The 12,567-nt window shown below is 45.5% G+C and overlaps 1 protein-coding gene across 1 annotated transcript in view; it reads left to right on the top strand.

Moving 5' to 3' along the window:
• Positions 1-11,932, top strand: part of MAP3K14 (mitogen-activated protein kinase kinase kinase 14) — a 33,097-nt gene extending 21,165 nt beyond the window's left edge. Inside the window, exons 8-16 of the mRNA XM_019554479.1 lie at positions 1,455-1,586; positions 2,045-2,149; positions 3,127-3,290; positions 3,662-3,812; positions 4,503-4,829; positions 6,026-6,132; positions 6,431-6,575; positions 7,307-7,407; positions 8,288-11,932. Of these exons, the coding sequence (XP_019410024.1) occupies positions 1,455-1,586; positions 2,045-2,149; positions 3,127-3,290; positions 3,662-3,812; positions 4,503-4,829; positions 6,026-6,132; positions 6,431-6,575; positions 7,307-7,407; positions 8,288-8,452 (1,397 nt within the window). The 3' untranslated portion in view covers positions 8,453-11,932. The remainder of the gene's footprint in view (positions 1-1,454; positions 1,587-2,044; positions 2,150-3,126; positions 3,291-3,661; positions 3,813-4,502; positions 4,830-6,025; positions 6,133-6,430; positions 6,576-7,306; positions 7,408-8,287) is intronic.
• Positions 11,933-12,567: the final 635 nt, after the last annotated feature.

Genomic DNA, 12,567 nt, shown 5'->3' with positions numbered 1-12,567 from the left:
GCCACATGCATGTGTGCAGCTTCAGCATGTACATGGGCCAACCTGGCAGCTTGGAGAGCAGCGTTGGGTTGGTAAGTCCTGTGGAGAAGGGAAGGGGCATGGGGAGGAGGGCAGATCATGGCCACTGCGGTGAGGGAGGGAGTGGGGCTGGGGCAGGCGCTGCCCAGCCAAGGTGGAGTGCCTGACAGAGCTGCAAGCAGCTCATCTGGAGGGCATAGAGAGAGGAGGGAGGGAGCAGCTTCTGCCATGGCATGCAGTCCTAGGGGGAGTCATGGGGGGCATGTGCCTCCTGGATCTGTGAATGGAGCAGGGGCAGGCTGCTACTGTGGGGTGGGGCCAGGGCGGTGCCGGGCTCTTCCCAGTGCAGAGAGGCTGGGCTGGGGCTGTGCTTAGGCTGTGTGGCAGTGGCACTGGGAGGGGGCTGTGGGCCCCCCATAGCCCATCCTTCCATGCTGCCACCTAGCACGGCCCCAGCCTCCCCTGCCCCCCCGCTGGGAAGAGCCTGGTGCAGCCCCTAGCCTGAAGCATGCAGTGGCAGTTGTCTCCTGCCCGCGCACAGAGCTGGGGGGCAGATGTCCCCCATGGCTCCCCATGTATGCATACAGCAGTGGGAGCTGCCCCCCACTCCCCTGTGCCCCCTGAATGAGCTGCTTGTGAGTGTCCAGCACCCCACCCTGCCCCAGCTCCACTCCCTCCTTCGCTGCAGGGTCCTTAATCTGCGTCCCCCCCATGCCCCTTCCCTCCCCCCCACCCTTCCTCCACAACAGACTTACCAGCTGGATGCTACTCTCCAAGCTGCCAGGCTACGTGTCGGCAACCAGATTGGTATCGGCCAATATGACCCATTAATAATCAGCTACTGGTATTGGCCCAAAAAATCTTTATCAGTGCACCCCTAGTATTTTGGATTTTCCCAGAGTTCATTGCTGAGTGGATTGGAGTAGCTGGTTCTCATCACTATTGATGCATAGGAATGAGCATCTCTTGAATGATTCCCTGACTTCAGCATTTCTGAACAAGGAGGGCCAACCATTTCTTAAAGCCTCTGCCTGAAGCACTTGACTGGATACTGCAGCTTTCATTCTTAAAACTAAAGATTCAGTATATAAAAGTTAATATTGTTGCAACATGTAATATATTACACTGGAGCAGGAGTTTGTAGTAAAACTAGATATAACTTAGCAGGGGGTCGGATTCCTTGAGCTACTAGATCCCATCTGACCCTAGAAATCTATGAAATCCCTTGCATGCAGCTCCTCCTGTCAAACCAGAACAATGGGAGGCACTGCCTTTTGAAAGATGAGGTTGATATGGTCACAGTGGTAATGGGCTGATGCAAGGCTACTGAACTACATGAGACAACTGGGATCTATGCAAAAGGAGGTTATTGGGCATCACTACACAGGGTCATTGGACAGGTATAAGACTAAAATGGAAACTGAATTCTCTTATAGGTGGCTCACTTGGGCAGCTAATTAAGCAGACGGGTTATTTGCCAGAGGACAGAGCCCTCAGTTACCTGGAGCAAACACTAGAGGGGCTGAAGCATCTTCATGCTTGCAACGTTCTGCATGGAGATGTAAAAGGTAGAGTTGCATTTCAAGCACCCTTTTATTCTCTCTCCTTTTTCTTTTAACAAGCTTTGAGTGAACAGGTTCCTGTTAATTTCGCATCACTCTTGGATGCTGTAGTGGGACAACTTACTTGTCTTTTAGCTCAGTACATTCAAGCTCAAAGCTCCATTTTCATTACAAATGCTACACTTTTAAGGCTTCTGTTCCTTGCTCAGATTGGCATGACTGGCTGTTTTGCCCTGGGTGGTCCAGGGCTGATAAAAAGGGACTCTACCGGTTAGAACTGAGAGGTATTGGCAAAGTGGTACATAGCAACAGCTCAGCAGACTAATGCTATCTGCTTACTTTCATAAGTAAGTTTGTAAGAGAAACTCCTAGGTTTGGGCTCAACAAAGACTAGCTTTTTGGCTCTCTTTGCCCAAGGGTGACACATGAAAATGAGCTTGACCTTAAAACCTTCTAATTGACAGCGGACAATGTACTCTTATCCAGTGATGGAAGCAGGGCTCTCCTCTGTGACTTTGGTCATTCTGCTCACCTTCATCCGGATGGCTTGGGGAAACGCTTGGTGACAGGTAAGGTCTGTCTTCAGTGTTCAGGAGACTTTCCCACTGAGCCAAGTACTTTCTGTCTCTTGTACCTTGTATGTTCTCCGCTATCAGGCCAGCCTTGCCACTGTAACATGTCTGCTGGTTTAACATGAAGCAGCTTTGATCCAGAGGTTGGAAGCAAAGCAAGAAAGAAGAAAGCAGCATGCTGTAAATTTGGACACTAACTATGGGTGAGCGGTGCCTCCTGAATCTGGGGGGGTGGCACCCGCAGAAGCTGCTGACAGCGGCACCAGCCCCATCGGGGGGCCATGTGCCACCCCCTACCAGTCCACCTATGATGCCACTTACATCACTGCAGTTAAAATGTGTTGCTGTCTTCATGATAACTTTACTGGCAATGGGTTTCTTTTATGCCTGGAACTTGATCTCAGGCTCCTAACCCAGATGGTGGCTTTCTCTAGTAAAATGAAATCAATTAATCTAAATAGTTGTCTGTCTTGTGTTTTGAAGAGAACCTTTAAAAGCTTTTTCTTTTTTAAACGGTTGATACTATTTTATTGTGTCAAGCACCTGAGCCCCTGTGGTGAAACATTAGCCTCCTTGACATGAACAATTTCTTTAACTTCAGTGAAGGCCAGGAGTTCATTCTGCCTCTAAACATGTGTGCCTGTTCCAGCTGTTCATGCCATGAGTTCCCAAACTCACCTGCCTAACGGCTATGTTTTGCATAGCTAGTTTTGCCTAGAGGTGGGGTGTAGTGTCTTTCTGGCATATCAAGGGGCAGGTAGAGACAAGACTGAAAGTAAACTTATGGCCTTCAGGAGTGATAGCTAACAGCATGCAGTTCTGCTTTTCGGTTCAAGTTGCCTTTGAAGTTGTCATTGCGGATGAAAGTCTAGAGCACCTGTGGCTTCATTTGACCTCTGGAGCACATGTTGACTGCTCTTTGGCTTCCACACAGTGGGTTTTACAGTAATCTGAGTTTTCATCTTTTGTTTTAGGGGACTATGTGCCTGGCACAGAGACACATATGGCTCCAGAAGTAGTAATGGGCAAGCGCTGTGACTCAAAGGTGGATGTCTGGAGCAGCTGCTGTATGATGCTACATATGCTCAATGGCTGTCATCCTTGGACCCAGTATTATAATCATCCTCTGTGCCTGAAGGTGAGCAGACCCAACAGCACAACAAGCAGGAGACCCAAACTGAAACTTTCTCTATACATAGGGAGGCTGTATGCTTTGGGGATGATATCTAAAGTACAAAAAGGAACTTGTTGGTAGTGCCAATCTTGTTTTAGGAGGGAGTCACTTGCAGTATCTGGGTTCACACAAACTAGCTTCTTTGTCAGTTATTGGGGCATGTGTTCTTAATTACTTTTAAGATTCCACTTGCATCCTGATTACATAGTTAAGTCCTGGCATTGAAACAGATCTGCTCAGTTTAAGCAAGTGTGGGGAAGAACATGCCACTGGAAGCACAATGGAAAATATGTTGGTTCAGCTTAATCTTTCACTGCTTCTTTCTTGTAATGCAGATAGCAAAGGAACCACCACCTCTGAGGGAAATCCCGCCTACCTGTAGTCCTCTCACTGCTGAGGTCATTAAAGAGGGGCTGGAGAAGGAACCAGTTAAAAGAGCTTCTGCAGCTGAATTGAAGGCTAAAGCTGATACTGCACTTGAGCAGTGTAAGTCTTATTTCCAGGTTTCTGCTTATCCATCCCAGGCTAAAATGGTCAGCAATCAGTTATACCTGAATCTTGCTGCTTGTCAAACTGTGCCTGATCCCTCTTGTAAGTAATTTACAAATTGCCACAATACAGGATGCAGCATATGTATCACCCTGCTGCTCCTTGTCTACACTTGAAACAGGACTAATGTGTCTGACTGGGGTTGCTTGTAGCCTTCTCTCCTATTAAATTGTCATGAAGGGGTCCCATGAGTTGACTATAAAAACTGTGATTTATTTAAGCGTTGTCAGGCTCTTGCATTTAAGTCTGTCTTAAGAAGCAGCTGTGCTTTTTTGTAAGGCTGCTAGTATGAGTCAACACTCTGATAAGCAATTTTTAGATCTCCTTCATCCAGGAAGTAAACAGGTGGTCTTTGTTATCCAGCACACCTGAACATTGCGGGTTTGTCATACTTTAAAAACCCATGCATATGCTCCTGCACTATCCCTGAGACGAGTCAAAACTTTGTACAGCACAGACCCACTGGAGGGCTCTGTAATATATTGGAATTTTCCTCTAAGTTCCTGGCTTCATCTTTTGATGCTCCTGGGGTTTTACAGCAAGATGTAGTTCAGAATTCTGTTGTGGAAGAAGTTTGCTGCATTTCTTCTCTCTGTATAACTCTCCTGATGTATCTTTGCTTTGTAGTGGGAGGCGTGACAAGTCCCTGGAGGGGGGAGTACAGAGAACCTAGATGCTTTTCTCTGAACCAAGAAAACAATCCACAAACTTCCCTGTCCCCAACAATTAACGCAGTTTCTGAGACTGCTTCTGGCCCAGACTTGGCAGTCATTGTAAGCCAAAGCCTGCAGCCACCATCTCTGGAACTGTCAGAAGAGACTGCGAGAGCCTCTTGGAATCTGCGTAAGGGGCTCCTTGGGGTCTGTGATCCCACTCCTGTCCTCACCAAAAGCAGCAGCTATGCAGAACGAGCAATGACTGTTTCAGAACAGGAGCTTCAACAGTTAGAAATAGGTAAGACATGCACTGTGCAGTATTTGCTCAGGATAATGCCTCTTTTTGATCTATCAGCAGAATGAAGTAGTGTGGCAGTTCATCTGGTGTTTTTTCTGCCTGATCCTGGTTGTTCTCTTGGGTGTCCAGAAGTTGTTGATTGGTTTCCCAAAAAAGGGGGAAATGTATTTGTTACACACGCTTCTCCCTTTTGTCGGATGTATTGAGTGTTTCAGATCACTCAAATAAGCAACAAAATTGGTGCCATGGGCTGTAGGTTATTCCTTCCTTCTCCACTGAAGAGGTCTGGAGCCTTGCCACTTCTGTAATTGAATGGGAGCTAAGAAGCTGGGCATTATTGAATCGAAACATAAGAAAAATCTGATTGTCTCTGTAAAACAGGAAAAGCATTTGATGGGCATCTGTTGAAATTGGACTAGTGCTGCTAAGATCAGTCTAAATCGGCTTCAGGAAGTTTGGAAGGCACTATTCCTGGATGCTGGCAGGGTTTTACCATGCTAGGTAGCCCTTGGAAACCTTCCAAGACTGTGCCTTTTCAGAGCATGCTAACACATGCTCTCTCCAGCCCCTGGCTGCAGAGGCAGCAGTGGTACAAGCTGCTTCTCATCCTGGAATGCTCCAGCAGCCTTCATCTGTAGGAGTCAGAATCATTATTTTTTTTTTTTAATGTTTCTAAACCTGCTACACTTGGGGATATTTCAGATGTTAAGTCTGCACCTATGAAAGTAGGTATTTGCTTTAAAAACCCTCCAGTTTGCTTTGTGTCCAAAGAACGCTTAACCGGGTACATCTAGGAAAAAAAAATAGGTGGCTAAAAACAGTGGGTAATAAGAGCTGTGACCATGAATATTAATCCTGGCTCAGGTCTTGACTTGGCTTGTAACACTGTGTAAGGTATAGGAATGGAAAGAGAGGGGACCCCCCAGGCTGTCAAAGCAGCACCCTGTGTTAAACAGATAGCTGTTGGTTTAACCGAAGTAGTTTCCAGAATTGCCATTTCAAAGCACACTGCTGCTTCCCCTCTGTTGGTGGACAGCAGGATGGTTGAGAGACACTTTAATGTTTGTAAAGAGTTTAAAACTGAATAGAGGGTGTTGGAGAGCTTCAGCTATTAACTGAAAAAATAGAATGCACTGGGGAAGGCATGAGACTAGAATGTTTGCAAATGTTTCTTTCTCTTTCTCTCTTGCTTGTAGAATTATTTTTGAACAGCCTGTCACAGCCGTATTCTCTGGAGGAGCAGGAGCAAATGCTTTCGTGTCTCAGTATTGACAGTCCCCTTGTGTCTGATGCCAGTGAGAAGGTGAAAATAAGCAGATGCCAGTAGTGGTTGCCTTGTGTGTTGTTGGGGAAATGAGAGCAACTGCCTTTTGATGGGAAAGTGGGAGATAATGTGACAGTCCTTCTCTGGGCATTGTTCCAGAGTGGATTTTCCCCTCTCTGGCCAGGGCGGTGTGTATACTGCCCTCCACAGTCTCAGCTTGCTTCTAGTGCATCCTGTGGTATAACCTAGGACCACAGGGTGCTGAATCCTAATGCTCTTGGCCCCTGCTTGTGCAGAAGCAGGAAATTGAGTAATAATGGTGGTTACTTTTTTACAGAACTCCCTGAAGGCCTCTCAGAGCCTGAAGGACACCATGAGCTCTGGAATTCACTCCTGGAATAGCCAGTCAGATGGACAGAGCTTCAGCTGGAATAACCTGCTGTATCGCAGTCGACACACAGACACTCCCAGCTATTTCAATGGTTGGTCTGTCTATTTGTGTCTCAGACTTGGTATGAATGGGTTGGCACAGCTTTCTTCTGAAGATGTGGGTTGATGATGTCAGTTCAGCATCTAGTTTGCACTCGAATAGTGGTATTTTTCTAAGCTTCCTCCCTTTCACTAGCTCCATCAGCTCAGAAACCTTCCCTTGGAATTTGGAGGGCATCTTGTAAAGCCTGGGCCTGAGCCTTTGGCATCTCATCCCATATAAAAGCACATGGGCTGTCCAAAAGGTTCAGCCATCTGTTCCTATTGATCTGAGAGGGGTGGAGGGTGTTGTGAGCAGGGTACTTTTATGAGGCAACCAGAAAAAGATGGCTGAACCATGGAGCTTAGGGAGCAGCTGTTCCCCACGTATGTCTGTAGCTTCCCTGCAGTCTCACAACTCAGAATCTGTTTGGGAGGACTTATCTTTCACCACCATCAGACTTCCCCAGGACAGCAAATAAGTGGAAGGCCACTTCTTGCTGGACAGCCTTTTCCTTGGACTACTTCCCTGCCAAACTCAGCCCTTTTTATGTGGGTCATTCTTGTCTGGACAAGCTCCTATACTTATACAGGGAAGATGTAGATACACGTGGCACTAAGTGGCACAGATTAGTACCTTGGGTACATGTCAGTGCATTGTCAGTGCTCTGTGGGCAGCTGCATACTGGACTGTAAAACCCCAAGCTTGCAGCTGGAGTGAACAGCTTCTTTTGGATGGTTTCAGGAGTGAAAATCCAGATCCAGCTGCTAAGTGGAGAAAACCTACATATCCGAGACTTCCACAGGACAAAGGTTGGAGACATTGCCACAGGGATAAGCGGCCAGGTGAGGAGTCAGCACGGTGCTGTGAATGCATGGTTCTCTGTGCATGGACAGTCTACTGATGCTTTGGAAGCTAAAGAACTAATCTGTTTAAGCACTATAATAACTCACCTGGTAATTGCTTAGTTAATGCTGGTAAGAACATAGGACCACAAGGCTCTTCAAATCAGTGTCCTACAGTTAAAAGCATGAGGTTGTATGGTCACCACTTTTGATGAGATTGTCGAGTTGTTAAGGTCCTGGGACTTCTTTTTGTTACTGGAGATGCTTTTGGCTTTCTAGGGAGATTAGAAATACCACTCGTGTATGTAGTGTTGTCAGCTGAACAAAATGGGCTTTGCATTACTCTGATGCCCCTAGCTATCTTGGAAGGGATGCTGGCCATCTTCAGTAGGCTAGTTGTGTCAATGGAAGCTATGAGAGGCCAAAAAAACTAGCAGCATCCTGACACCTAAAGCTTACTTGGTCATAAAAAGCTTTCAGCTTTTGTGAATAAAAGAGCTATGGAAGTATGAAATATTCATATATAACATTGCCTATTCCCATGTCTGGCATGGCCTGTTCATTGGGATGTCATAAACAAAAGATTGCCAGTTATAAAGAAGAGATCGTAGAGGTCTCATTCAGTCACCCACATTTAATGATCAACTACCAGTGGGTGCTAAGTGGTGGAGAAATCTGCAGCATAAGTACCAGCTAGCCTGGCTTCTAAAAATATTCCCTTACCTGGGAAGGTTGGAACAGCATCTCTGGTAAATAAAATCTTTCATCTTTTACATTCCTTGTTGATTTTAAGTGCTAATTCCAGGTAGACCATGTGGGGGTAGGTACTGACTTAACTTTGTCTACTAGATACCACTTAGCTCTTTGTTCTGGTTCACAGATCCCAGCCTCTGCTTTCAGCCTTGTTACAAAGGAGGGACAGCCTGTACACTATGATATGGAGGTCCCAGATTCTGGTATTGAGCTACAATGCACCCTTGCCCCTGACTGCAGCTTCAGTTGGACCTGGAGAGTCAAGCATGGTCAGCTGGAGAACAGGCCATAAGGCTTCTGGCTTTGGAATTTGTTACCTCAAAGTATGGAACAGCAGAAACCCACAACTGCCTCTGTTAATTCACCAAGTGTCAAGATTTATGTTTTCTACTGAAATAGGATGGGAGTGTTATTGCTTGTTGCTGTAATGCCTTGGCTTCTTGCTATCTGTCCACATCCTGTCTCTAGGCACATGCTGTACTTATAGTGTGATCTCCAGAGCCAGGGAATCACTTTTTCTTTAAGTATGTTTATAATTGAGATTGGGAACACAGAAGTTCCTGACTGTGATTTTCAGAGGAATAGGATTGTGTTTTCCAGGAAAACGTCAGTGGTTCAAGAACTTCCTGGAGGAAGAAAGCTGTGGTCATGTATGTGGTGATTAAAGGTGCTATCCAGTGTTGGATAACCTCCTTGCTGCCTGAGGCCTAGAGCAGGGGGAATCTTGGAAGCTGTAGCTGGCTGGGCTGGTGCAAAAGTAGAATTGTCAAACCCTTTGCAGCAGATTCTTTCAAGGCTGTTTTGACATGAGTAACACAGTTTGTGTCCCTTCCCAAAAGAGCTTTCCTCTTCTGATCTCAATAACTTCTGCTTCATTGCCTCTGATCCACATGCTAACATCTAGCATTATTTTGCCTTTTCATTATTATAAGCAGCGGATGTTGGGAAAATGCATAATGGTCTAGAGCAGTGGTGCTCAAGCTTTTGGCCCCATAGGCCAACTCAGTGGTGCAAGGCTGGATTAGGCCTTGTGCTGTCTCCACTTGCCCCCATGTGCCCAGATTGGGCCTCATGCTTGGCTGGCCTTTGTGCACTGGGATCAAGATCTTATGGCCTGTGTCACCCCTGCATGCTGGGATCAGGACCTGGTGGCCTGTGCCACCCCCACCCAGCCACATGTATGGGAATTGGGCCCTGGGGTATGGCGCTGCCTCTGCACAGTCCTGTGATCAGATGTCCAATCTAGCATGCAGGGCCCAGGGCTTCCCATGGGACTAGAAATTTAGCATCAGGAGAACAATGCCAGCTGTTCTGGTGCTGCCAAATTTTCAGACCTGGGGGGAGCCCCATGGGCTGGATGGCATGGTGCTGGGCGTAGAGTACTTCTAGTTTAGTACATTAAGTTGAAACCAGGGTGTCTTGAGATCCTTTTAAGTGTTACCAGGGGGTGCTGCACAGTATTAACACTTGAATGGGCAGACGCCTACACACGATTCACAAGATAAACCCAGAAATGTCAACTAGAAATTCACAGTCTGCCCTGCTGTGGGTTTTTTGAGTTCTTTGCAGTGTAAGAATTGCTGTATTTTTCTGTAGTCAAAAAGTGTGTGAAGACTAGGAGATGATATTTTCTAAGGGGTGCCTTGAGTCTAATGCATCGGAGAGCCACTGGTCTAATGCCTGAAGTTGGAGGCTTGGGAGACTAGCAATAGCCCCTTCTACCAATAGGTGAACAGAGGTACAGGTTAGTGATGTGACTTGCCCAAGATTGCACTGAGTCCATGGCAGATCCAGGAACAGGACACTTTTTTTCTCCCAGTGCAATGTCTTGCCCCTGCAACTAAACTGCAAGTGAACTCAGTCTGGGGACCACTTCTAAGCCTAGATGGACTAAAGGAGAATTTTGGTCTGCCTTTGGTAGAAGATTTGCCTCCCTTAAGCATTTTTCCCCCTCTGGTGGTTCCTAAAATGGTTGGGTGTTTGCTGTACTGTGCAGCCAGATAGCTGAGTTGAGAAAACTTCTGTTACTCAGACAGGCCAGACTTAAATCATACCAAAGTATGTACTTAAGGCAACCAAGGCACTTCTGGGGTATACTCATAACCTATTGTATGCAGAAAAAAGGGGATAATTTTAACATAACTTTGGTTTTTCAGTTCCTGCTTTCAAGTGTCGTGACAATGAAACCTTTAATACTATCAAAACAAAAGCCACTCAGATATCATAATGGGCACAGAATTGTACTGCTACCTTCTGGGAGCAAAAGGCTGAATTGGTATTCCTGGGATTGGAACTTTTTTGTCAAGTCCAACCTAGTGTCTCCCGAAGCAAACATAATAGGGAATCTTCCCTAACCCTTTTCCTGATGGGTACTAGAGATGTGAAAGGTTAAACGGTTAAATGGTTATGCTATAATTGTATTTTATACTGTTAATGCATTATAGTTAACGTTTAACAACATATTTTTTTAAGCATGGCTTGTGTTTGCTAGGGTGGAGTTGAGAGTCATACTGTGCTGGTACGATTTGACCCTCAACTCAACCCATAGGTATGTGTTATTGTTTAACTGATATAATTAGAAGAGTTTAAATGGCTGTTTTTTCAAATGATATTTACATCCATAGTGGGTAGGCTTATCTCCTTGCCATTCACCATGTAAAACCTGGCACAGTAATCAACAGCTGTTGGGGGTATGCTGATATGAAGGAACAACTGATTTCTCCTTCCAAAGGCTCATTGATAAAAGGCTGAGAAGCTCTTTAAGAGGAGAGAATGTGTACTTAAGCATTACCAAGTAACTTTAGCTTTTTTTGTTCTTAACCTGTCAATGTTAGAATCAAATTCTACTGATCAGTGAAGCCAAATGCAGCATCCCTTAGCACCTGCAAAGCTTGCACTTTTAGTTATAGCATTAATACCAGCATCTGCACCTAGCTATTTGAATGAGTAAAAGGAATAAACCCTTGTGTGATTCCAGGGCATAATTATTGGGTAGTAGGATGCACTCTGCTACTAGCATTAGCCCATATCTCTACCCCATTTATGTCATTTCAAATTATCTTTATGGCTTATGGCGATTTGAGAGGCTGACATCTTCCAGATGGTGGTCTGTTGTTTTGGTGCCACTTGTCAGCTGAACAGCCTTGGAATTGGACATTTCTGTTTCACTGGGACAATATTTCATCTGTTGCCTGCAATCACTGGCCTGTTCTCACTGTCCTTGCAATGAGATCCTCCTCTGAGGTGCCATGTTTTGCACTATTGGTTGCAATGTTTCATTCTCTCTTGCTGTTCAAGCCAGGTAAGTCCATCTTCCTGTCCCAGGGTTGGATTGGCTGTGCAGTGTGAACAAGAATCCAAAGCAGAGAGAGCATTGTCACTGGGATTGATAGATTTGCCTGAACACACACACAACTAGTGCTCTTATACAGTCATTCTCCCTAGTGGGGGACCATGCTTTACCAAAGGACAGCTGGAGAAGCGTAGATAACACTTGGTACCATCTCTGCCTTCTTTTTCCCCCTAAACCAGTCAGGGAAAAGCAATGCCTTGCTGGTAAAGAAAGAAACATCAGTTCAATTATTTTGGGCTAGATAGCGCAGGTATAAGTGGTGGGATCTTCTCCTTCCTATAAGTGTGAACAAATTATCTTAAATGAATGACACCTTAATGATGAATTGACACTTTAGAAAACTGTGACTTTTAAAAAAAATTGCTTTGAAATGAATGTAAATTAAAAAAACAAGCTGAGAAAAGACAGCTCTTCATTGCAGTTGTTCATAATTTAATGTTGTCTGCTGTCTCAAATGTTGTGGCTGTATCTGTCTTCAAGATCCTACTGCTGGGGTTTGAGCATTGTTGCTGTGATGGTCCATGAAATATGCAAGAAGCAAAGGTTTCTGCCTGGTGTCTTTCATTGGACCAACTGTATAATTGGTCCTCTATGTCCAAAAGCTTATCAAATGTCTCTTCCAACTCTACAGTTAGTCTGATAAAAGATACCACCTCCAAAAACCCCTCACTACTTTGAGATCCTACTGGAAGCTACCCTGTTTGGGTGGAGGTGTGTCTTTTTAATACTTCACCCCATTTCATTCCATCTCCGTAGGTGCATTGAACAGAAAATTAGAATAAAGCTTAAGATACATATCATGAACTATGTCCTAATACCAAGGTGGAATCTAGCAGTAGATTATTCTGGCAGGCAGCAGGCCTGTGTGAAGTGACTAATATTCGCTTTGGATTTGGATTTGGCCGATTCAGGGGATAGTGATTCAATCTGGTGATTTGAATCACTCTCCTGATTTGATTCAGCCAAATCACTACCCCATGCTGCATGGGGGGCTCTGAATGAGCCCCCAAACCCCTACCCCCTCATGGATGCCCCACAAGTGCCAGCTCCAGCCC

Source organism: Crocodylus porosus, unplaced genomic scaffold, assembly GCF_001723895.1.
Source record: "Crocodylus porosus isolate Cpor-Errol unplaced genomic scaffold, CroPor_comp1, whole genome shotgun sequence".
Taxonomy (NCBI): Eukaryota; Metazoa; Chordata; order Crocodylia; family Crocodylidae; genus Crocodylus; species Crocodylus porosus.
The sequence above is the reverse complement of the archived record's forward strand: the minus strand, read 5'-3'. Positions and strand labels throughout refer to the sequence as shown.